This window comes from Bombina bombina, chromosome 6 (assembly GCF_027579735.1).
Source record: "Bombina bombina isolate aBomBom1 chromosome 6, aBomBom1.pri, whole genome shotgun sequence".
Classification (NCBI taxonomy): Eukaryota; Metazoa; Chordata; class Amphibia; order Anura; family Bombinatoridae; genus Bombina; species Bombina bombina.
In genome coordinates this window covers 272,993,964-273,021,350 of record NC_069504.1, presented here as the reverse complement: position 1 = coordinate 273,021,350, position 27,387 = coordinate 272,993,964, and the positions used below count along the sequence as shown (strand labels likewise).

General features: G+C 39.3%; 1 protein-coding gene across 1 annotated transcript in view; it reads left to right on the top strand.

Moving 5' to 3' along the window:
• TBC1D30 (TBC1 domain family member 30) overlaps window positions 1-25,173 on the top strand; it is a 243,469-nt gene extending 218,296 nt beyond the window's left edge. Inside the window, exons 10-14 of the mRNA XM_053716858.1 lie at window positions 16,709-16,821; window positions 17,918-18,057; window positions 18,219-18,425; window positions 21,704-21,763; window positions 23,267-25,173. Of these exons, the coding sequence (XP_053572833.1) occupies window positions 16,709-16,821; window positions 17,918-18,057; window positions 18,219-18,425; window positions 21,704-21,763; window positions 23,267-24,024 (1,278 nt within the window). The 3' untranslated portion in view covers window positions 24,025-25,173. The remainder of the gene's footprint in view (window positions 1-16,708; window positions 16,822-17,917; window positions 18,058-18,218; window positions 18,426-21,703; window positions 21,764-23,266) is intronic.
• Window positions 25,174-27,387: the final 2,214 nt, after the last annotated feature.

Here is a 27,387-nt window from a genome sequence, read left to right as displayed (position 1 = left end):
GCTACTTTAAATAAAAGCCAATCTGTACAAATTGAACAAATTTCACCAAACAGCGAGGGGAGAGTTATGCCGTCTAACTCGCCTCACGTGTCAGTACCTGCGTCTCCCGCCCGGGAGGTGCGTGATATTATGGCGCCTAGTACATCTGGGCAGCCATTACAGATAACATTACAAGATATGGCTACTGTTATGACTGAAGTTTTGGCTAAGTTACCAGAACTAAGAGGCAAGCGTGATCACTCTGGGGTGAGAACAGAGTGCGCTGATAATTCTAGGGCCATGTCTGATACTGCGTCACAGCTTGCAGAGCATGAGGACGGAGAGCTTCATTCTGTAGGTGACGGTTCTGATCCAAGCAGATTGGATTCAGATATTTCAAATTTTAAATTTAAATTGGAAAACCTCCGTGTATTACTAGGGGAGGTCTTAGCGGCTCTTAACGATTGTAACACTGTTGCAATACCAGAGAAAATGTGTAGGTTGGATAAATACTTTGCGGTACCGGCGAGTACTGACGTTTTTCCTATACCTAAGAGATTAACTGAAATTGTTACTAAGGAGTGGGATAGACCCGGTGTGCCGTTCTCACCCCCTCCAATATTTAGAAAGATGTTTCCAATAGACGCCACCACACGGGACTTATGGCAAACGGTCCCTAAGGTGGAGGGAGCAGTTTCTACTTTAGCTAAGCGCACCACTATCCCGGTGGAGGATAGCTGTGCTTTTTCAGATCCTATGGATAAAAAATTAGAGGGTTACCTTAAGAAAATGTTTGTTCAACAAGGTTTTATATTGCAACCCCTTGCATGCATCGCGCCGATTACGGCTGCGGCAGCATTTTGGATTGAGTCTCTGGAAGAGAACCTTAGTTCCGCTACGCTGGACGACATTACGGACAGGCTTAGAGTCCTTAAACTAGCTAATTCATTCATTTCGGAGGCCGTAGTACATTTAACCAAACTTACGGCTAAGAATTCAGGATTCGCCATTCAGGCACGTAGGGCGCTGTGGCTAAAATCCTGGTCGGCTGATGTAACTTCTAAGTCCAAATTACTTAATATACCTTTCAAGGGGCAAACTTTATTTGGGCCCGGTTTGAAAGAAATTATCGCTGACATTACAGGAGGTAAGGGCCACGCTCTACCTCAAGACAAAGCCAAAGCTAAGGCTAGACAGTCTAATTTTCGTCCCTTTCGGAATTTCAAAGCGGGTGCAGCATCAACTTCCACTGCACCAAAACAGGAAGGAGCTGTTGCTCGTTACAGACAAGGCTGGAAACCTAACCAGTCCTGGAATAAGGGCAAGCAGGCCAGAAAACCTGCTGCTGCCCCTAAGACAGCATGAACCGAGGGCCCCCGATCCGGGACCGGATCTAGTGGGGGGCAGACTCTCTCTCTTCGCCCAGGCTTGGGCAAGAGATGTCCAGGATCCCTGGGCGCTAGAGATCATATCTCAGGGATACCTTCTAGACTTCAAATTATCTCCCCCAAGAGGGAGATTTCATCTGTCAAGGTTGTCAACAAACCAAATAAAGAAAGACGCGTTTCTACGCTGTGTACAAGATCTTTTATTAATGGGAGTGATCCATCCGGTTCCGTGGTCGGAACAAGGACAAGGGTTTTACTCAAACCTGTTTGTGGTTCCCAAAAAAGAGGGAACTTTCAGGCCAATCTTGGATTTAAAGATCCTAAACAAATTCCTAAGAGTTCCATCGTTCAAAATGGAAACTATTCGGACAATCTTACCCATGATCCAAAAGGGTCAGTACATGACCACAGTGGATTTAAAGGATGCTTACCTTCACATACCGATTCACAAAGATCATTACCGGTATCTAAGGTTTGCCTTCTTAGACAGGCATTACCAGTTTGTAGCCCTTCCATTCGGATTGGCTACGGCTCCAAGAATCTTCACAAAGGTTCTGGGTGCCCTTCTAGCGGTTCTGAGACCGCGAGGAATTTCGGTAGCTCCGTACCTAGACGACATTCTGATACAAGCTTCAAGCTTTCAAACTGCCAAGTCTCATACAGAGTTAGTTCTGGCATTTCTAAGGTCGCATGGATGGAAAGTGAACGAAAAGAAGAGTTCTCTCTTGCCTCTCACAAGAGTTCCATTCTTGGGGACTCTTATAGATTCTGTAGAAATGAAGATTTATCTGACAGAAGACAGATTAACAAAGCTTCTAAATGCATGCCGTGTCCTTCATTCCATTCAACTCCCGTCAGTAGCTCAATGCATGGAGGTGATCGGCTTAATGGTAGCAGCAATGGACATAGTTCCCTTTGCACGCCTACATCTCAGACCGCTGCAATTGTGCATGCTGAGTCAGTGGAATGGGGATTACTCAGATTTGTCCCCCACTCTGAATCTGGATCAAGAGACCAGAAACTCTCTTCTATGGTGGCTTTCTCGGCCACATCTGTCCAGGGGGATGCCGTTCAGCAGGCCGGACTGGACAATTGTAACAACAGACGCCAGCCTTCTAGGTTGGGGCGCTGTCTGGAATTCTCTGAAGGCTCAGGGACAATGGAGTCAGGAGGAAAGTCTCCTGCCAATAAACATTCTGGAATTGAGAGCAGTTCTCAATGCCCTTCTAGCTTGGCCCCAGTTAAAGACTCGGGGGTTCATCAGGTTTCAGTCGGACAACATCACGACTGTAGCTTACATCAACCATCAGGGAGGGACAAGAAGCTCCCTAGCAATGATAGAAGTATCAAAGATAATTCGCTGGGCAGAGTCTCACTCTTGCCACCTGTCAGCAATCCACATCCCGGGAGTGGAGAACTGGGAGGCGGATTTCTTGAGTCGCCAGACTCTTCATCCGGGGGAGTGGGAACTTCATCCGGAGGTCTTTGCCCAAATACTTCGACGTTGGGGCAAACCAGAGATAGATCTCATGGCGTCTCGCCAGAACGCCAAACTTCCTCGCTACGGATCCAGATCCAGGGATCCGGGAGCGGTTCTGATAGATGCTTTGACAGCACCTTGGAACTTCAGGATGGCTTATGTGTTTCCACCCTTCCCGCTGCTTCCTCGATTGATTGCCAAAATCAAACAGGAGAGAGCATCAGTGATTCTAATAGCGCCTGCATGGCCGCGCAGGACTTGGTATGCAGATCTAGTGGACATGTCATCCTGTCCGCCTTGGTCTCTACCTCTAAGACAGGACCTTCTGATTCAGGGTCCATTCAAACATCAAAGTCTAACTTCTCTGAAGCTGACTGCTTGGAAATTGAACGCTTGATTTTATCAAAACGTGGTTTTTCGGAGTCGGTTATTGATACCCTGATACAGGCTAGGAAGCCTGTTACCAGAAAGATTTACCATAAAATATGGCGTAAATACCTATACTGGTGTGAATCCAAAGATTACTCCTGGAGTAAGGTTAGGATTCCTAGGATATTGTCTTTTCTACAAGAAGGTTTAGAAAAGGGTTTATCGTCTAGCTCATTAAAGGGACAGATCTCAGCTCTGTCCATCTTGTTACACAGGCGTCTGTCAGAAAATTCAGACATCCAGGCCTTTTGTCAGGCTTTAGCTAGGATCAAGCCTGTGTTTAAAACTGTTGCTCCGCCATGGAGTTTAAACTTAGTTCTTAACGTTTTACAGGGTGTTCCGTTTGAACCCCTTCATTCCATTGATATAAAATTGTTATCTTGGAAAGTTCTATTTTTAATGGCTATTTCCTCGGCTCGAAGAGTCTCTGAGTTATCAGCCCTACATTGTGATTCTCCTTATCTGATCTTTCACTCAGACAAGGTAGTTCTGCGTACTAAACCTGGGTTCTTACCTAAGGTTGTCTCTAACAGGAATATCAATCAAGAGATTGTTGTTCCATCCTTGTGTCCAAATCCTTCTTCAAAGAAGGAACGTCTTCTACACAATCTGGATGTAGTTCGTGCCCTCAAGTTCTACTTGCAGGCAACTAAAGATTTTCGCCAAACTTCTTCCCTGTTTGTCGTTTATTCTGGACAGAGGAGAGGTCAAAAAGCTTCTGCTACCTCTCTCTCTTTTTGGCTTCGTAGCATAATACGTTTAGCCTATGAGACTGCTGGACAGCAGCCTCCTGAAAGAATTACAGCTCATTCCACTAGAGCTGTGGCTTCCACTTGGGCCTTTAAGAATGAGGCCTCTGTTGAACAGATTTGCAAGGCTGCAACTTGGTCTTCGCTTCATACTTTTTCCAAATTTTACAAATTTGACACTTTTGCTTCTTCGGAGGCTATTTTTGGGAGAAAGGTTCTTCAGGCAGTGGTTCCTTCTGTATAATGAGCCTGCCTATCCCTCCCGTCATCCGTGTACTTTTGCTTTGGTATTGGTATCCCAGAAGTAATGATGACCCGTGGACTGATCACACATAACAGAAGAAAACATAATTTATGCTTACCTGATAAATTCCTTTCTTCTGTTGTGTGATCAGTCCACGGCCCGCCCTGTTTTTTAAGGCAGGTAAATATTTTTTAAATTATAATTCAGTCACCACTACACCCTTGGCTTCTCCTTTCTCGTTGGTCTTTGGTCGAATGACTGGAGGTGACGTAGAGGGGAGGAGCTATATAGCAACTCTGCTGGGTGAATCCTCTTGCACTTCCTGTAGGGGAGCAGATAATATCCCAGAAGTAATGATGACCCGTGGACTGATCACACAACAGAAGAAAGGAATTTATCAGGTAAGCATAAATTATGTTTTTTCCCATATTTGAAAAATACATTAGATATATTTTCTTTATTATTTTATCTCAATTTTACAGAGTATAAACGAGGAATAAAACACCTCCATACATAACTAATATAGAAGAACATAGCAATTGTAAGGCATCGGAAAGATCTTGTTTTGAATAATAGTTATAGAGGCTGATCTTAAATCCAAGAAGCAGTCCCAATATGTCATCTCTCAATCTCATCCAATATGTCGTCTCTCAATCTCATCCAATATGTCGTCTCTCAATCTCATCCAATATGTCGTCTCTCAATCTCATCCAATATGTCGTCTCTCAATCTCATCCAATATGTTGTCTCTCAATCTCATCCAATATGTAGTCTCTCAATCTCATCCTACGACTGGAGCACATGACTGTACAGGCTTCCTGAATAATACACTAAGCAGGGCCTACTTTTTTCTATTCATATAAGAAACAGGAGAACATTCTGTAGGTACAATATGTTCTCAGCACAAATGCTTTGGTTGCACAAAATTGAACATAATGTGTGCAAAAGAAAAATAAACTGTACATCAGTATAAAAACATAACATTTGTTAGACCACTCACGTAAATAACATATCAAGAAGTCATATTATTAACTCACAAGGGCATTCCTAGGTGTAAAAAAAGGTGGTGGTGGGGGGGTTTGGAGAATAAGACAAATAGTGTTAAATAATAAAGGTAAATATCTAACAGCCATAGATGAGACTTTATAGTATATAAATAACCGCCTTACTCATCTCGGTACACCCAGGTGTATCCCAAATATCACAATATACTTTCAGTCTGTCTTGAGACTGATAGAATCAATTTTCCATCTAAAGGGGAGAAGAGTTCATGGCTTCATTCATTATTTGTGGGAATTTAGAACCTGGCCACCAGGAGGAGGCAAAGACACCCCAGCCAAAGGCTTAAATACCTCCCCCACTTCCCTCATCCCCCAGTCATTCTTTGCCTTTCGTCACAGGAGGTTGGCAGAGAAGTGTTGGAAGATTCAGAGTAGTCTCTTATGGAGGGTAGTAGTCTTCGGAATGGGACTGGAGTTTTAAGTAGTCCTGTCAGCCTCTCAGTGAGAGCTTGGGTGAAAGTTAGAGTCCGGAGATGCAGGGAGAGTCTTTCTGCGAAACCATCCCAACTCATTTTAACAGCTCCATAGGCAATCAATCTGGACTATTTTCTCTGTCTGCTCTCTACACTCAAGTCCATGTCATTAGCGATGCTACTATACTGTCACACTTAAGAGACAGTGTTCCAGTTCCATGGCATAGATTCTGGTAAGATAGTTTCATTTTTTATAGTCATAATGATAACGCAGAAGACAGGGTCACAGTGTGATACCTTTTTATCTTTATAGAATCAAGGGTAAATATCCCTGGTAGGAGGATTATTGAACAGGGGGGGTTCTGTACATAATAATTTTTATTGTGTCATTGCTGCGATATGTTTGAGATGCGGCTCTGGCATCTGGAGACAAAACGGTTTCTGTGGTCCGGGTCATAGGAGGTGCGGAGTGCCCCGTCCATTGGAGGTTATAAAGGTGCCTTTTTTCATATATTATATCTAGTCCGTAATAAAGGTGCAAGCTATGGAAGACTCTGACGCGTTAGAGGGTACTCCCTCTTTAACAAAGTCTCATACCTGTGTTTATTGCGATGAGGTTCTGGTAGATCCGCCTGCTCAACTATGTTCCACATGCCTTGATAAAGTTACGACATCTAGAAAGAATAGGATGTCTAGTACTACTGAGCCGTCCACCTCTGAGGGTTCCTTGTCCCGTGAGGTGTGTTCCCTACATTCATCTCAGATTACACATGCAACTTCCCCAGGCACGACCATTTCTCCTACGGGAGAGATCCGTTGGCCGCCAAATTTTGCGGATCAACTGCAAACGGTGGTGTCTAAGGTGATTAGTGCCTTACCACGTTCTGCTAAACGCAAGGGTAAGATGAAATATGACGATCCGACCCAGGGGTCATATACTCCAATAGATATTTCCGAAAGATTATCCGCTGACGAGGACAACTCAGACTCTTCAAAGGGCGTCCCTTCTGGGTCGGAGTCTGTCATCTAAAATTCTGACTGCAGAGGAGCCTGACTTTAGGATGGAAAATTTACGCTTTTTGCTGAAGCAAGTGCTTGCTACTCTCGAGGTTCCGGAACCGAAACAACCGGAGGAACCTTCGATTCCTACGCTTGATAAAGTATGAGGTCAGGGTGGTGCCTCAGACCTTCCCGGTTACTGTTAAGATGGCTAACATTATTAAGAATGAATGGGAGAGATTAGGTTCTAACTTTTTTCCTGGCACTATCTGTGTTGTTGCTCAAGAGGCTTGCTGAGCTTCCAGATATTCAGTCTTTTGTTCAGGCTCTGTCTAGAATCAGGCCTGTTTTTAGACAGTCGCTCCTCCTTGGAGCTTGAACTTGGTTCTGAGGGTTCCGTTTGAACCTATGCACTCTATTGACATTAAGATTCTTTCCTGGAAGGCTCTCTTTCTGTTGGCTATTGCATCGGCTCGCAGAGTCTCTGAGCTGGCGCCCTTGCAATTTGAGCCTCCTTATTTGGTCTTTTACGCTGATAAGGCTGTTCTTCTTCCCACTGGTTTGGGATTTCTTCCCAAAGTTGTGTCTAACCGTAACATCAATCAGGAAATAGTAGTCCTAATCCCTCTTCTCCTAAGGAGATGTTACTTCATAATTTGGACGTGGTTCGAGCCTTGAAGTTTTATCTTCAGGCTGCAAGGGATTTCAGACAATCTACATCTCTTTTCGTGGTGTATGCAGGGAAGCGCAAGGGGCAGAAAGACTCTTCAACTTCTTTGTCCTTTTGGTTGAGGAGCATGATTCGCTTAGCCTATGAAACAGTGGGACATAAGCCTCCTCAGAGGATCACGGCTCATTCGACTAGAGCTGTGGCTTCTTCTTGGGCCTTCAAGAATGAGGCCTCCTATGGGGCAGATTTGTAAGGTTGCTACCTGCTCCTCCTTACATACCTTTTACAAAATTTTACAAATTTGACGTTTTTGCTTCGGCGGAAGCAGTTTTTGGGAGACAGGTTTTACAGGCTGTGGTGCCCTCAGATTAAGGTCTGCCTTCTTTTTGCGCTCCCGTTTTTCATTCAGTGTCCTCTAGAGCTTGGGTATTTGTTCCCACAAGTAATGAATGTAGCCGTGGACTCTCCTCCCCTTTAGATGGAAAACATAAATGATACTTACCTGATAATTTTATTTCCATTGTGGGGAGGAGAGTCCACGGCTCCCGCTCTTTGCTCCGGTGGGTGGACCTAAATTTAGTTTTGGTTCTTCTGGCACCATTTATACCCTTATATTTCTCCTACTGTTCCTTGTTCCCTCTGCAGAATGACTGGGGGATGAGGGAAGTGGTGGAGGTATTTAAGCCTTTGGCTGTGGTGTCTTTGCCTCCTCCTGGTGGCCAGGTTCTAAATTCCCACAAATAATAAATGAAGCCGTGGACTCTCCTCCCCACGATGTAAATAAAATTATCAGGTAAGCATAATTTTTGTTTTTAAAAAAAAAAAAAAAATCTATGCAATTAACCACTTCTCCAATCGATGGGGGGTCGGTCTTTTTCCACTCTCTAGCTATCTTAATTTTAGCTGTAGCAAATATATTAATAGCTAGTGTCTGTCTGGGTTTAGGTATCCTACCACCCATCATATTGAAAGGGCTCACATCGGGAGCCATATTCACATCAACACTTACTCCATTACAGACATCAAATAGTGCCATAGTGAAACTAGTTTTGGGCAGCTGCACTAAACATGGATATCAGATTCTACTACTCTAACATTGAGATTATTTAAGATGTTCCCTACACAGTTTCCTAAGAGGTGTGAGATGCCAATGTAATAGAATTTTGAAAAATAATTCAAAAGAATTTAGCAAAATGTATGTAGAGTTTTTTTTTGTTTTTTTGGCAAGTGTATTAGCCATGTGTAATTTTTTTTTATCTGTAATGTCTGTTGCAAGATCTCTCTCCAATGCTTCAAGCTGCTAAGGTCTGCCAGCTCCCACATCCTCCATCAGGAATGTACAGTCAAGGTTTTAAACATCCTATTCCCAATCTGGCAACATTTTTCTTAATCTGTGGGTCTTTACTCTGTGTTCTAGGGACGCCCCAAGACTCTACAAAGCTGTACAATTTATTGCATTCAAATATAAGCCATGATGGCGGGTGTGGGATAAACATGCAAAGTTTTTCTGGTGTTAATAATTGCTGTTTACTGTACAGATTAGATATAGTTGCCAATCCCCAGTTGCCTCAGTGAGTTATATGTGAATTGGGCAGACCTTGTAACAAACCCTTCAAGGAATGTATAGGCAAAGGTTGGAATGACACTCCAGAATAATGCCTCAAGGTTTTCCAGACTTGTAAATTGTGTAAAATCACTTCATTAGAGATCCCTAAAGTGGACCATTGATAATTAGGGATCCAGGGAAGATTAACCAGTTCCATTTGGGAGAGAGGCCTGCTCAGTCTTTTTCCATCCTGGAGTTTTTCCAACAGGACTCCAGGCAGTAATATGGGGAAACCTTGCTGCCTCATAGTATACTTTTTTTGCAGCCATTTACCTAGAACAGCATGCAATAGACACTACTATAAAGAATAATATGCACAGATACTGATGTAAAAATCCTGTATAAAACCGTTTAAAACGTACTTGGAAGCTCCCAGTTTAGCTCTGTTAAGAAGGTTACTGGAACACCCACTGCAAATGGGAAATATCAGACACTCCCCCTCCCCCTTCCTTTGCATATGAAATGACCCTCTACACAAACAAGAGCAAGCTAGAGTAGGTATACGTCTGTATTCTCCTAAAACTTTAGGGCTTGGTTATGAGTCTGAAAATCAGAGCAATTTTATTTAAAAATAAGCAAAACTATACATTTTAAAAAAAAAACTGTATGGGCTTTGTAAATGGATCATCTACAAAACATTTATGCTAAGAAAAATCTAGTGTATAATGTCCCTTTAATTGGCAAGCATGTAAATAAGTATAAAGCATTGGGTATAATAGACATTTTATTTAAGGGCAATACTACCTAACCTTGAAACCCTAAGATTGTAAAAGTATTCTCACCTCCTGGAGAAGGTTTCCATTGTTTTTTTGTTTTAACAATATTAAGGTCTTAAACTATAATAGTATCAGCAGACCACGAAAATTCATAACTAGATTTCAGGACCTCCAGTTCAAATTGTGGAATATGTATAGGTAGAGCCTCTGTTTTGTAAAAGTTTACTTTGTAATACCTCAATTTACTGAACTCTTCAATTAAATTAAAAATTTCTGGGTTAGAGAGAGTCATGACACCCTGAACCAATTTAGAAAGCCGCACAGTCTAAGCTAGTGGCTCTCTTAACTAAAACAAAGATGAGAAGCGAAAGGAGGCACCCTTGATATGTGCCATTAGTTATCAGAATTTCAGAGGAACGAAATCCTAAACCCTTAAATCTTGCATAAGCCACATTTTTTTTTTATTTGTTAACTTATCTGGAGTATTTTCTCCAACATTGGTGTGTCCGGTCCAGGGCGTCATCCTTACTTGTGGGATATTCTCTTCCCCAAAAGGAAATGGCAAAGAGACCCAGCAAAGCTGGCCATATAGTCCCTCCTAGGCTCCGCCCACCCCAGTCATTCTCTTTGCCGTTGCACAGGCAACATCTCCACGGAGATGGTTAAGAGTTTTTTTGGTGTTTAAATGTAGTTTTTATTCTTCTATCAAGTGTTTGTTATTTTAAAATAGTGCTGGTATGTACTATTTACTCTGAAACAGAAAAGGATGAAGATTTCTGTTTGTGAGAGGAAGATGATTTTAGCAGACAGTAACTAAAATCGATTGCTGTTTCCACATAGGACTGTTGAGATGAAGTAACTTCAGTTGGGGGAAACAGTTAGCAGACTTTTCTGCTTAAGGTATGACTAGTCATATTTCTAACAAGACTATGTAATGCTGGAAGGCTGTAATTTCCCCTCATGGGGACCGGTAAGCCATTTTCTTAGTCAAACAAACAGAATAAAGGGCTTAATATGGGCTATAAAACTGCTAGACACTTTTATGGGCTAAATCGATTGCTTTATTTGGACATTTTATTCAGATTTAGGCTGACAATTTGCATTTATAAACTTGGGGAACGTTTATTAAACGGCAGGCACTATGTTAGACACCTTTTCCAGTCAGGGGGCCTTCCTAGTTGTAGACTGAGCCTCATTTTCGCGCCATTACTGCGCAGTTGTTTTTTGAGAGCAGGGCATGCAGATGCATGTGTGAGGATCTAAAAATTGCTGGAAAAGCTTCTAGAGATTCACTCCGTTGGTGGCTGACCCTGGACCATCTGTCCCAGGGAATGAGCTTCCGCAGACCAGAGTGGGTCATTGTCACGACCGACGCCAGTCTAGTGGGCTGGGGCGCGGTCTGGGAATCCCTGAAAGCTCAGGGTCTATGGTCTCGGGAAGAGTCTCTTCTCCCGATAAACATTCTGGAACTGAGAGCGATATTCAATGCTCTCAGGGCTTGGCCTCAACTAGCAAAGGCCAGATTCATAAGGTTCCAATCAGACAACATGACGACCGTTGCATATATCAATCATCAGGGGGGAACAAGGAGTTCCCTGGCGATGAAAGAAGTGACCAAAATAATTCAATGGGCGGAGGATCACTCCTGCCACCTGTCTGCGATCCACATCCCAGGAGTGGAAAACTGGGAGGCGGATTTTCTGAGTCGTCAGACATTCCATCCGGGGGAGTGGGAACTCCATCCGGAGATCTTTGCCCAAATAACTCAATTATGGGGCATTCCAGACATGGATCTGATGGCGTCTCGTCAGAACTTCAAGGTTCCTTGCTACGGGTCCAGATCCAGGGATCCCAAGGCGACTCTAGTAGATGCACTAGTAGCACCTTGGACCTTCAACCTAGCTTATGTATTTCCACCGTTTCCTCTCATTCCCAGGCTGGTAGCCAGGATCAATCAGGAGAGGGCCTCGGTGATCTTGATAGCTCCTGCGTGGCCACGCAGGACTTGGTATGCAGACCTGGTGAATATGTCATCGGCTCCACCATGGAAGCTACCTTTGAGACAGGACCTTCTTGTTCAAGGTCCATTCGAACATCCAAATCTGGTCTCCCTCCAGCTGACGGCTTGGAGATTGAACGCTTGATTCTATCGAAGCGTGGGTTTTTCAGATTCTGTGATAGATACTCTGGTTCAGGCCAGAAAACCGGTAACTAGAAAAATCTACCATAAAATATGGAAAAAATATATCTGTTGGTGTGAATCCAAAGGATTCCCATGGAATAAGATAAAAATTCCTAAGATTCTCTCCTTTCTACAAGAAGGTTTGGAGAAAGGATTATCTGCAAGTTCTCTAAAGGGACAGATCTCTGCTTTATCTGTCTTACTACACAAAAGACTGGCAGCTGTGCCAGATGTTCAAGCATTTGTTCAGGCTCTGGTTAGGATCAAGCCTGTTTACAAACCTTTGACTCCTCCCTGGAGTTTAAATCTAGTTCTTTCAGTTCTTCAAGGGGTTCCGTTTGAACCTTTACATTCCATAGATATTAAGTTACTATCTTGGAAAGTTTTGTTTTTGGTTGCAATTTCTTCTGCTAGAAGAGTTTCAGAGTTATCTGCTCTGCAGTGTTCTCCGCCCTATCTGGTGTTCCATGCAGATAAGGTGGTTTTGCATACTAAGCCTGGTTTTCTTCCTAAGGTTGTTTCTAACAAAAATATTAACCAGGAGATAGTTGTACCTTCTTTGTGTCTGAATCCAGTTTCAAAGAAGGAACGTTTGTTACACAATTTGGACGTAGTCCGTGCTCTAAAATTCTATTTAGAGGCTACAAAAGATTTCAGACAAACATCTTCCTTGTTTGTTGTTTATTCTGGTAAAAGGAAAGGTCAAAAAGCGACTTCTACCTCTCTTTCCTTTTGGCTTAAAAGCATCATCCGATTGGCTTATGAGACTGCCGGACGGCAGCCTCCTGAAAGAATCACAGATCACTCCACTAGGGCTGTGGGCCTTCAAGAACGAGGCTTCTGTTGACCAGATATGTAAGGCAGCGACTTGGTCTTCACTGCACACTTTTGCCAAATTTTACAAATTTGATACTTTTGCTTCTTCGGAGGCTATTTTTGGGAGAAAGGTTTTGCAAGCTGTGGTGCCTTCCGTTTAGGTAACCTGATTTGCTCCCTCCCTTCATCCGTGTCCTAAAGCTTTGGTATTGGTTCCCACAAGTAAGGATGACGCCGTGGACCGGACACACCAATGTTGGAGAAAACAGAATTTATGCTTACCTGATAAATTACTTTCTCCAACGGTGTGTCCGGTCCATGGCCCGCCCTGGTTTTTTAATCAGGTCTGATGAATTATTTTCTCTAACTACAGTCACCACGGTACCATATGGTTTCTCCTATATATATTTCCTCCTGTCCGTCGGTTGAATGACTGGGGTGGGCGGAGCCTAGGAGGGACTATATGGCCAGCTTTGCTGGGACTTTTTGCCATTTCCTGTTGGGGAAGAGAATATCCCACAAGTAAGGATGACGCCGTGGACCGGACACACCGTTGGAGAAAGTAATTTATCAGGTAAGCATAAATTCTGTTATTTGTGATATATTACTATTTGCTGTTGGTTTGTATGGAGTAAGCATTTCAAAGGGACATTAAACACTAAATACATTTTATAAGCATTATATTGAGATTATTCCCTGCCTTTCTCTAGTTATGGGTGCTGCCATGTTGAAATGTAGCTTTCATTCCATTCCAGTGCTGACCTGTGTTTGCACATGTTCAGCAGCACTTCTTCAGATACCTGAAATAAAACCTAGTTTCCAAAATGTCGGGACCCATAATTAGAGTGAGGTTCATGAAATGTATTTAGTGATTAATGTCCCTTTTTAATTTATTTAGATAGGAGTATATTTGTCATATCCCCCATTATTTACAATATATAATGGTGGTGTTTTTGTATACCTAAATTACTGGTTCATGGCACACTCTGCGGAGCAGGTTTAGGGGTAAGGAGCATATGCAAGTTGGTGTTAGGCTTAGGACTTTCTTGAATACTGAAAGGGTCCAGCGGTATGTGCTTCTTTATGGAATTACCCATTTTAGACATTGTTTAGTAACCGACAAGCAAGCAAGTGTATTGTATTGTATTGTACTGGAACTGGAGACTATAAACAGGATATGCGAGCAGGAGCGCCCTCCAGAACTGGAGTCTGAGGTAATGCCCACGAAAGGGCCAGGAACAGGAGTGCCCACGAAAGGGCCAGGAACAGGAGTGCCAACTTAGGCCAATGACAAGAATGCCCACTTGAGGCTGAGACTGGAGGACCCACTTGAGGGCGAGACTGGAACAGGATACAGATGCTTGGCAGACATCCTATGCCGGCTTGGGTACTGAAGCAGGATACTGGTGCTTGAGACGCCCTCTGCAGGACTTAGATACTGGAGCAGGATACTGGTGCGTGGCAGACTCCTTCTGCAGGGCTTGGGTACAGGAGTAGGACACCAGTGCTTGGATGACACCCTCTGCAGGCTTGGGTACTGGAGCAGGATACTGGAGCAGGATACTGGTGCTTGGCAGATGACCTCTGCAGGGCTTGGCTACAGGATTAGGACACTGGTGCTTGGTAGATGCCCTCTACAGGGCTAGGGTGCTGGAGCAGTTTACCGGTGCTTGACAGATGCCCTTTGCAGAGTACAGGAACAGGATGTCGGAGTAGCAGAATGATGCCACAGGAAAGACTGGAAGCAGAGTCTGCTTGTCTCCTGGTTATTCGCTCAGTATCAGCCTGAGGGTCATATACCTGAGAGCAGTCAGAAAAGACACCAGGGAGGATAGAATAGCAAGGGTACAAGGCCAAGTTCGGTAAACAGAAAAGCAGTACAATCTCACGTCAAATCCAAGGCAGACCAAGCCAGATTCAGAAAACAAACTGGAAATTCAGGCATAGTTTAACAGAAAAAAACAGTATCATCTTGGCACGGTCATGATTATAGTTCTACAACATAGTAATAATGTGGAATGTTATTTGTACTTCAAGAAGTTAGAATAAACTTATATCTCAGCACTCTGGATAGCTCTTATAATCAGTTTTTGAGACCATATGCAACAAAAGCAATCTTTTCGAAGCAAAATGTGTGTTTATTTTATAATGACATAGATGATTAGCCAGCTATACAGAAAAATAACACTGTAACAATAAAACCATTGTTAATAAAGGAAGGTCATTATGCATATGTATTTTCCCACCAATTGATTACTATACAACAAATAACATAACATGTATGGAATAATGTAAAATTTAGGTTTAGGAATGATGTCTAACTATAATAGTGAAATTGCATGTGTTTCTTGTGTAACATGGAAGAGGTGTTGGTTTTGGTATTCTTTCCATTTAGATATACTAGAGCTGCCTGACTTTGTCACATTTTTATTACCATATATAAAAAGAATACTACTACACAGATCAATCATTCATTGTGTAGATTTAAGTGGGGCTAGTAGGCACATCAAGGGAATGAGGGGAAAAAACAAAAATTTTAAGAGTAAAAAAGTAAATGAAAACAAAGCAAAATAAATAACAAATATTTAAACTTGAGCTTTATTTTCCATTAAGTAGATGTGGATTGTAACATAACTTAAAGTGTAAAAAAACATGAAGTAAATAAGAGTGTAAAAAACAAACTATCTCAAAACTCTGTAAACCCCCACCCCCCAAAAAATGGCTATCTAAAAGTGTAAATAAAACACCCAAAAAACTAGATATCTGAAAGTGTAGAAACCCCCCCCAAAAAAACAATCTAGCTAAGTGTAAAAAAAAACTAACTTGCTAAAATTGTACAAAAAACTAACTAGCTTAAAGTGTTAAAAAAAATAGCTATAAGTGTAGAACCCCCCCCAAAAAGTGTAAAAAAAAAAACTAACTAGAAAATCAACTAGCTAAGTGTAAAACACACACAAAACTAGCTAGCTAAAAGTTTAGAACCCCCCTAAAAAAAAGTGTAAAAAAAACTAACTAGCTAAAAATGTAAAAAACTAACTAGCTAAAAGTATTAAAAAAAAAAATACTCTGTGTTGTAGCAGTTATATTATTGCACTGTTGCTGGCATATAACTATGGGGTCAATCAAAATCTCTTTTGAAAGTTTAGACTTAAAGGGACAGGAAACATTGTCATTTGTGATTCAGGTAGAACATACAATTTCCAACAACTTTCCAACTTCTATTTTTAAATTTTGCTTAATTCTCTTGCACTACGGATATCTAGCTGAACACATCTACTTGGCCAATCACAAGAGACAAATGTGTGCAGGCACCAATAAGCAGCTAGCTCCCTCTAGTGTAGTATATGTGTGTATTCATTTTCAACAAGAGATACCAAGGGAACAAAGCACATTTGAAAATAGAAGTGAATTTAAAAGTGTCTTAAAATGACATGCTCTATCGGAATCATGCAAGTTTAATGTTGACTTTCCTGTCCCTTTTAATGGTGTTTTCTGTTGAATATCATTTAGATGGGGTCAATCACAATCTTTTAGAAAAACCGAAGTGGCATCTGTGCATATTCACCAATCAGCAGCTAGCTCCCAGTAGTGCATTGCTGCTTCAGAGCCCATCTTTTGCATGCCTTTCAACAATTAAACGGACTATTTAATCGAATGCTCTATTTATTATTGCAAAAATGCATGTTTTACTTAAATCATGGAAGTTTAATTTTGATGTGTATGTTGCTGTAGAATACCTGTGATGTCATCAGGTATGCAAATTAGTGCAAAAAAATATCAAAACTATACGTACTGTGTACAGCGCTAACTCATGTAGAAGAGGATTTTAAATGGATACAAAATATCTAACAACTATTACTCATTTTTTATTTTAAATCTTAGTTAAATTTATATTAGGCATATTCATTAAATTTACCAGTTTTATATCAATTAACCATTTTTTTTTTAAAAAGTAAGTATTTTTTCTTTATTTTAGACCGTCTATTCTATGGCTCAGTTTCCATTCCCACAGCTTGCGGAGTTGAGGGAAAAATATACTTACAATATTACACCTTTCCCAGCACCTGTGAAGTCAGCCTCATTTTCTGGGTACGTTTTTTTTTTGTTTGTTTTGTTATGCAATGAAATTCCTTGAATTATGATTTATAGCCTCTACACATTTGTGTGCTTTTAGGTCTAAACAAATTCTGATATCTGAATTATATTAAATCAAAGCTAATGTATAATTTATAAACATTCACTAAAAGCTTTCTCCAGTCTCCTTAACCTCTCTAGCTAGCTCCTATGCTCTTTGCAGCCGAGTCACAAAAACAGACAGTGGTTCACAGAAAATGTATTTTTTTTTTATTATTTTTTTTTTTATGGCACTGATTCTTAATCTGAGAGTCCAACAACAATTTCATATAAAGAAGCATAAATGAGAGCAATTTCACGTTTTTAAGACATTTATAAATGTGACATAATGATAAAATATAAATCTGGTTAAATAACGAAATACAAACTTTCATGTGGTTAAAAGCAAAGATGCATTTGTGTTTTTCAAGCATCAAAATAAATGGATGGTTTGAAGTGTATTGATGTGAATTACAAGCAAATATGCTTGACAATATGCTGTATCTCACATTCAATCTACCTTGTGTGTTTTAATAAAAGTAAATACAGTTTTGTGGACTGATAAAATCTGAATTCACCTTTTTGAAAAGCTTTTATTTTAGCGCTTGCCTTACTATATTTCTGGTGCCGGATTCGTTTAGCTTTAATAAATTTCATCTTTCATTAACGAGCGCGGCTATACTGATTTTGAAAAATACTAACTTTAATGAATCTCTTTATCTAATAACCACATTTGTGATTTAAAAAATAAATATGGCTCAAAGATCACAAATAAAGATTTAAAACATGTAATTTTAGCTTTATTATTATTTTATTTTTGTAACATTTTAAATGGGTTTCAGTGCTTTATAGGTCAACCTAATTGTCTCACAAATGTTTTGTGTGGTAATCGTATAGTTATCCTTTGATGACACAGAGCGAATAGTAAGGCATGCCTGGGCCTGTTTTGCTATCCATATTTATGCTTTATAAGAAGTGAAATTTGAAATCTTCACCCAAGAAAAGATCCATAATGGCAGAAATCTAGCAGTAGTGTGTTTTGTGATTTTTTTTTTTTTTTTCCTTTTAAAAGGCGTTCAAGTAAAATGCGAGACAGTGATGAAGAAAATGAAGTAGACGAGGATGATCTTAATGCCAATTCATTTGGTTGTCTAGCACCATTCACTGGGCTTCTGGTGCCAGAATTGCAGAGATACCAGAAACATATCAAAGGTAAATTTAAGTCTAAGAAGTAAAGACAGTTTCCTGTTTGAGTAATGCCACATAATTAACATCTAAAAATTGTATATGCAATTTAAGAACTACATTTTGGAGCCTTAGATAATACTCATTATGCTATTCCAAACTACAGAATAACCTTTATCATTTTATAGATCATAAAGAAGATCCGAGCTCAAGACCCAGCAACATTGCAGAGCTAAGCCCAGGTGCCATAGAGTCCTCTAGAAGTGACTATCATGCAGTGTTTAATAGTATGATGATGGAGCGCATGAACACGGATATCAACTCACTCAAGCAGCAGTATTCCAGGATTAAGAAAAGGCAGTTGCAACAGATAAACCAAATATACATTAGAGCAGGTAATACACCTTATAATGTCTTCATATCCAATGCTTTTTTTATCAGAACTATAGAGACTTATAGCGTTTGACCTGTCAAATATGTCATTTCCTAAGTAAGGAGGTTTGTTTCCAGTTTAGTTTACCATAGGGAGGTTAATGATGGAAAAAGAGTGCAATTACATTTTTAATTTGCCTAAGCACTAAATTTCTTCTTTTACAGTATGAGGAGTGCTTTGAAATAATGCAAACGTGTGACTGTAGGTGCAAGGTCTGAAATGTGAAATCTGTTTTTTACATTTCATTTAGATTAGCTAAGCTGCATGTTTCAGGAAGACCTTTCTCTTCCAGGTGATCACTGTAAAGGCCCAATTATAAAATGCTGGTATGGAGAGAAATCACACACAAACATAATCGTATGCAAAAGTTTAGGCACCCCTGACAATTTCCATGATTTTCATTTATAAAGAAGTGGGTGTTTGGATCAGCAATTTCATTTTGATCTATCAAATAACTGAAGGACACAATAATATTTCAGTAGTGAAATTAGGTTTATTGGAATAACAGAAAATATGGGCACCCTTGTCATTTTGTTGATTTTGAATAACTGTAACTACCTAGCACTGATTAATTGGAACACACAATTGGTTTGGTGAGCCAATTAAGCCTTGAACTTCTTAGACAGGTGCATCCAATCATGAGAAAAGGTATTTAAGGTGGCGAATTGCAAGTTGTTGTTCTCTATGACTCTCCTCTGAAGAGGGGCAACATGGGGGCCTCAAAACAACTCTCAAATGACCTGAAAACAAAGATTGTTCAACATTATGGTTTAGGGGAAGGCTACAAAAAACTATCGCAGAGGTTTAAGCTGTCAGTGTCCACTGTGAGGAACATAGTGAGGAAATGGAAGACCACAGGCAAAGTTCTTGTTAAGGCCAGAAGTGGCAGGCCAAGTAAAATATCGGGGAGGCAAAGGATGGTGAGAACGGTCAAAAACAGCCCACAGACCACCTCCAAAGACCTACATCATTATCTTGCTGCAGATTGTGTCACCGTGCATGGTTCAACAATTCAGTGCACTTTGCACGAGGAGAAGCTGTATGGGGAGAGTGATGCAGAAGAAGCCATTTCTGCACACATGCCACAAACAGAGTCGCTTAAGATATGCAAACACACATTTGGACAAGCCAGGTTCATTTTGGAAGAAGGTGCAGTGGACTGAGGAAACAAAGATTGAGTTATTTGGTCATAACAAGGGGCTTTATGCATGGCGGCAAAAGAACACAGCATTCCAAGACAAACACTTGCTACCCAAAGTAAAATTTGGTGGATGTTCCATAATGCTGTGGTGCTGTGTGGCCAGTGCCAGTACTTGGAATCTTGTTAATTAACCCTTTAAATGCTGGGCATTATACAAGTGTGGTGCGCAGCGGCATTTAGTGGCCTAATTACCAAAAAGCAATGCCAAAGCCATATATATCTATTTCTGAACAAAGGGGATCCCAGTGAAGAATTTGCAACCATTTGTGCCATGATTGCACTAACTGTTTGTAAATAATTTCAGTGAGAAGCCTAAAATCGGGGAAAAAAGGAATGATTTTTTTTTTTATTTGATCGCATTTCGCGGTGAAATGGTGGCATAAAATATACCAATATGGGCCTAGATCAATACTTTGGGTTGTCTACTAAAAATAAATATATACATGTGAAGGGTTATTCAGAGATTCCTGACAGATATCAGTTTTACAATGTAACTATCGCTAATTTGGGGGGGAATGGTTTGGAAATAGCAAAGTGCTACTTTTAGCTTTTGCCCTATAACTTGCAAAAAAAAAGTAAAGAACATGTAAACATTGGATATTTCTACACTCAGGACAAAATTTAGAAACTATTTAGCATGGGTGTTTTTTGGTGGTTGTAGATGTGTAACAGATTTTGGGGGTCAAAGTTATAAAAAGTGTGGGGGGGGGTTTTCCCCATCATTTTATATTTTTTATAGTAAATTATAAGATTTGATGACAATAATGGTATATTTAGAAAGTCCATTTAATGGTGAGAAAAACGGTATATAATATGAGTGGGTACAGTAAATGAGTAAGAGGAAAATTACAGCTAAACACAAACGCCGCAGTAATGTAAAAATAGCCCTGGTCCCAAACGGTAAGAAAATTGAGAAGTGCTGTGGTCACTAAGGGGTTAATGAGGAGTCCAATTCAATCTTTATTGGGAATTCCAATCAGGATCAACCTCAAAGAGAACAAGAAACAGATACATCCATAGCGTGATTCTGCTTTCAATATAATTCAGCCCACTTTTACTTTACAGAGTTTCTACTTACGTGATGCAGAGCTCTCATCAGCTTTTTTTTTTTTTTTTTTTGCACATTTTGTTACATTTTAGTTACTTTATGAATAGTCATGATTGAATTAGTCTTATAATGCATTGGAAACGTTGTCACTTAAGCACCTTTATCCAAAAGCATTAAAACTTTGCATGGCCTTCAGGACCTTTGGGCTCTATTAAGTTGCGGATGCCACTTAGGAGCACTTTAGACTGCTGCATCCTAACCTCTCTGCCACCTCACAGGTGGTGGACATAAGAGATCCTGGACTCATCTGTCAGGGATAATTGACAAGCCCTGTTCTTGCGCAGTTGGTTGCGGAAGAGCATGGGATGGGACTCCACAAGTGATTGCTTGTGCAATCTAAAATTCTATCTGTGGTTGCTGCATCACTTGCCCTAAATGTGGGTGGACAGGTTTCCTGCCTGGAAGCTTTGTTTGCCCGCATTTTCATAAATGAGTTAGACTCCATAAGTAAAAAGAAGCATAAAGCTGTGCATCTTGCACAACCCCTGAATGTACACATTAAATAAGTGCTACCTCCTGTATGAGAATTGCAAACGTGGGATTTCAATAGTAAAGAAGATTCAGCTTGGACACTCCAGACGTATGATGCGTCATCCATGTGTTAATGCATGTTTATCTTTGGCTGCTACCATCATTACCTGACAGGAAGAGGTTTATAAAGCTATTGCTGGAATACCATACATGCTGTTGTGCGCTTTTCTAACAAATGCTTCATCTTAGAGCTAAAGGTTTATCCGCCCCTTGCAGGCATAATACTGCACAGAGAGAAAACTGTATAAATCTTTATCTTTTAGCTCAGTCACAGCAGAGATCAATGATGTGTATTGATTAGTAAACTTGGAACTAAATTACTGCTAAAGTCAGTTGCAAATGGCATTCATTAAATAAACCAGTTATACTAAATAATGTTCATTTTGTTTTGTCAAATTAGGACTTGAAGAAGACAAAGATCTTGGGATCTCAACTGATCCCAGGGATCAACTGAGTAATGGTATTTTAAACATTATTTTTTAGTTGGGAGGCACAATGGATCATTTTGGGGTCTTTGTAATCTGCTTGAATATGACATGCCAAGTAATCCTTCCACTAAAAAAAACTTGATGATCTTTGGATATTATATATATATATTAAGGATTACTATGTATGCCTTTCTACTTTTCTATTACTCTGTGATCAAAAGCGATTTGATTATTTTTAATAGGGTTGTTCCTGCTGCTTTATCAAATCTAGTTATACAAATGGGATTTAATCAAGCATACTAATTTATAATGCAAATATACTGTACTAACCTCTTTTGATATTTAAGCTTCTTGATGGTGGATGGTGTTATTGTTTTCTCAGTTGCTAACCTGATTTGTTGCTCTTTCTTTTGAATGCACTTTACTGCTTTTTCATGCATGAATTATACCTCTACGGATAGCGGTTTTTATGTGCAATTTGTTTCGTCTGTTCTTTCTTAGAATAGGTCATGTAGAATGTGTGTATTCCAATTTTATAGACTAGTAAACAATGTAATAAATTAAATGAAAGTTTCCAGTTAAAAATCCTGGTGTACAACAGAAAAAAAACCTAAATATTATTTAGAAGTATTTTCTTAAAATACACTGTTTATAATCGAAGACTGCATAGCAGCCTCACACCAATATTTTTGAGATATCTCCTTGGAGGCTACAGAAACATCAGATACACCTTTGAAGAGATTACTAGTCATTTTAATTTAACTAATAGCCCATATTTTACTTTTTAATTGCCATAGGGCTTAATCAGAGTTGGTCTGGGAATTAAAACAAAAACAAAAATCCCAAAAAGTCCTGTAATAAATTTAAAATCAGTCCTCAAATAATAGTGTATACACATGTCTTAATTCTCTGCTGTCTTGCTACTTTCATTATTTATTTTGTCACCTTTTTTGTAATTCCATTCTGAAATTGTGAGCTTTTCAGTTCCTGTTAGAAATGGAAGTGTAGAACACTGTTATAGTCCACCCAGCCAATGGCTACAAACTCCAGTGTCCTATTTATAATTGTCCCTAATTGGTCACAGCAGAGAAGGTAACCTACGTCACAACATGGCAGCTCCCATTGTTTTATAGACACTAAAACTTTACACTTATTTTGTCAATATTTAAACAGCTAATGAAACTTTAAAAAAGTATCTACATGTTATTCTCAGACTAATCTTTTCTCTGAATGCATCATTCTATCTAGCACTTATTTTGTGTTTAATGTCCCTTTAAAGTAGTGGAGTACTGGTGTATGCCACGATGACCAGCACAGCTACTGTCAAGGATAGACAGGACCTGATAGAATTTCTGGTGTCAAGGGTGCCAGTCTTCCTTTGAATTTAATAATGTAGAGTGACAATACCAGGATTTGTAGTGATACTTAGTAATATATTGTCTTGCATAATAGAAGGTGCTTTTGTGTTTAAGGGAACATAAAGAAGATCTATTGATTTGCTATCTATCTGTCTAATACATATTTTTATATTTTAGACAAAGGGCCTGTGAGCAGCATTTTGCCCTCTCAGGTAAACCATTCTCCTGTCATAAATCATCTCTTACTTGGGAAGAAGCTGAAGCAAGTAAACAGGTCAGCAAAGAATGCTGTCCCCTTGCCAACATCTAAATCCTCACCACTGCTAAATGAAGAATCCAAAGCCAAGCAGAATTCTCCTTGGCGCACCCACATCCGAGTTCACCGGAAGAACATTGCAAGGGCCAAAGGACAGATGGGCTATGGGGATATGGTTGGACTTATAGAAGAGCATAACGAGGTCCCTAAAGATCAGACTGATGCAGTGAAAGAAAATGAGGACATTGTGCAGCATCCTATCATGATGGGTGATGGAGACAGTGGCTTGGATAGGACTGTCATGAAAGTTGATGGCCACTCTCCAGAGCCTGTATACCATGATGAAAATGCAAATGTGACTGTTGTGCAGAGCAAGCTTGAGGCACTTGAGTTAAACCACAATGATGAAAAGGAAGTCATGCCAGTGATGAATCAGACATTACTCATGTCACCAAATGTTTCACAAAGTTCATCTACTGATAGTGGAGCATTAACAAAATCTCCTAAAGGACAACTATTTAGCCCTTTTCCAAGTGTTAAACCACTGCGAAAATCCACTGCTGCCAGAAATTTGGGACTCTATGGTCCAAACAGTAGAACACCAACTGTACAATTTCCACATATGAGCAGAAGCTTCAATAAAACCGCTAATGGTACTACTGGAAGCAAGAAACGATAACCAAAAATAAGCACTTTTCCAAGACTTTATTTTTTTTTTTTTTCTGCCACTGAGTCTTTGTTCTTTGACTGCTTTCATTAAAGAGGTGGATTAGGTAGTACTGCAAAAAAATTTAGATTTTTTGTGAATATTGCTAATTATGTTAGAAAGTTGTTCTGTAGCGATGCAACAAGGATGAGAGAGGGACAACCAATAAGTTCTGGTTATTGTTCTCTTTGAAATTTAGCATTGTAAATTGTGCAAAATAAATCTGATGCTGTTTTCCTAAGGTGACTGACGGCAACTATGAAAACACTGTAGATAAATGTATTGTTTACCTGTTTAATATTGTACTCTTAACTTTTTCTATAGACGCTCATCCAGAATCAAGCAGATATTATCATTTATTAAAAATGACAAAGAACTGGGTAATGTATCAACATGGATGTGCCAGCTGTGTGTTAATTGCACATTTGCTTATGAGCCACAATAGAATACATTTATTATGCACTAAGGTGCCTTCCATTCATTGTTGCCAAAATTCCCTTTATTCAAAGTTACTATTCTTCCCACATTGCTGTTAAAGAGTTCAACAACAGGCATTTGTTAATAAGTAATAATATATTGTTGGTTGTCCCCCTGTGTTATACACTTGATTGGATTATTTGAATCTAAAAATAGAATCCCCTCCCCCATACTTTCCTTTGTCAATTATCTTTTTGTACCATAAAATATTATGAATGTTTGTCCTTTTTAAATTAAGAAATCCAGAAAACTAATTTATTTAGAGAGAGGTAAAGCATTTGGCATTGATGTGTATGGAAAGGTTTGTTTAATAGACGCATGCTTTTATTTGCATCGTGTTGCCTTGTTTTGGAAAGATTGCTTTTCTTTATGGAATGATATTATTGTTAAACAAAGTTATTGTTCTATGTTAAATCACTAATTAAGGTTACAGGTCTGCTTTATGCTTTGCCTGTAAACATTTCTGCCATCTAGTTTTGGAAATCTATTTCTCAAATAATAACCAATCATATTAAAAGTGCCAAATGCATGTTTTCCTGAGGAAGGTATAAGATGGAATCTAAACATGGGCTGTGTTGTTTAATAACATTTCATTATGCATCCACCTTTCAGGCATCCTTTTAGTAATAAAGTACTTGAACATCATTGTATTGGTTGTCACTGTAAACATTAGATAAACTATTTAAGTAGTGATATGACCACTGTTAATGGGGGTATGTTTCTAATACCTTTCACCATTTAAAGCTACCATACCTATATTAAATGTACATTGCAGGTCTGACATTTTCAGGCTTTTCTGAACAGTCTATACTTATTGACTCCTACTGTAGTTGTAAACACTACACATTATGTGTATGTGTGTGTATATATGTGTATATGTATATATATGTATATATATATGTATATATATGTATATATATATATATATATATATATATATATATATATATATATATATATATATCAATAAATCATCAAAAGAAAAAAAACTGTGTTCAGAATCAAATAATCCCCTGGTGCTAAAAAAACGTGTAACAAAGCACCCAGTCGTGGGGAAATTCTCGGTCCAAATAAATCATGTATTAGTAAAGAACCAAAAAAAGTCAATATGTAAAGTCACTGGGGTAAGAACAGAGTCCGTAGTGCCTTATGGACAAAGTATAACATAGAATAAAAGTAAAGTTCCACAGTTTCCAGGTGTCTCAAAAGCCTAGTAGTCACGGGTGGCAGTGTTAAATCACAGTATTGCGTCTCCGATCAATTCTTACCCTCCAATCCAATGGTGGGGTGCCTGGGAACACTCCTGTACTTCTCCTCGAGTGGGCGATAAACCCCTTCGGGGGGGTGCAGTCTGTGTTTCCCTTCTCGGCGTGTCAGCTGATCAGACGCATGGACGTTTCCTCAGTACCTCACCCGTGACGTTGCAAGGCTGGACCAAGTGGTATTTCCTGGGGGGGGGGGGGGAAGTAATCCGTGAAGGCAAAATAATAACGGCTCTGTAACCCGGAGGTGGCTTATGCTGGTATATGGTGCTTAAAGCGGTAAACCCAACCGCTTAGAAACATCAGGTCAAAAAAGGAAAATAGCACCAATGAGTCGTAGCATCTGTTGTGGTAAGAAATGTTTATTGTACAATCCAAAGTTAGGGTACAAACAGAGTCACAGTGGAGAACGCCTGACGCGTTTCGCGCATGCGTAGATGCGCTTCTTCGGAGGCTAATTCAAATCTAAGTGTGACAGCTTTTTAAGAGTATTTCTACCAATCATTTGCTAGTTTGAATGTGAGCCAATGGTGTGGCTGTCCAGTGCAATTATCGACACTTCTCTTAGTTCAATAGTGTCTATTAATATATATTTTTTGTCACTAAGAGATATAGTTGCTCTGGAGTGTCAGACCCTTGGGGATTACTAAGGCTCATATCAGGTTAATTCTATGTTTGTGCACAATCTCTGATTTTAAGTTAGAACATTTATGATAAATTCCATCAGTAACAAGCATTAACATTCTTAGCATAGGTAACTTGTAAGCTAAAACCATGAAAATAACAATAAAAAGATAAAAAGATAGTTGTCAATATAAATACATATAGATACTTGTATAATTTAACATCTATATCGTTTCTATTATTAATACTTCATGTGCTATGCCTATATAATGACAAGTTGCTGCTAAATATAAACTTAAAAAACTTAAAAAATGAAAAATTATATAAAACATTTATATGAAACATTTATATGAATGCAGTATGATTCATATACATTGCACACCATTAAAAAATATATAAGTATAATAAACCAAGGATAGATGCGGTCAAGTGACATTCAAACATCTGATTAGACATATGTTCCCTATTCTCAATGAGATACTACAATGAAAATATTATATGTAATCCTTCTATGTAATGAGGCCTTAATTCGGTCAGGCCAATTAGAACTCTCTAATTCCCTATGTATAGGGGTATTACAAATAATGGCATTTAGACATTACTTGGGATTGAGAGGTCTAAGTCGTTAAACTATTAGGGATGGCAAGAAGGATAAGTCTATAGATAGTTGGAGAATAAATGAATCTGATTGAATAAATAAGTAAGATATGCCTGTAATAAGAAAAAAATATAAATAAAGTAGAAAAAGATTAGGCAGAAGTTGTCTATGAGAATATTATAAGAAGTTGGAAAAAACAGTAAGTGAATAAAATTAAAGAATTAAGAAAATAAAGAAATAAACAGACAGAGACTGGGATTAAAACTCAAATAGAGATAAAACTCAAAGGGAAGACACTTGATTAAGTTGTCATATGTCCGTAGTAATAAGTTCTTATATGTATATAACATTTTCTAATATTGCTGCAATTATCAA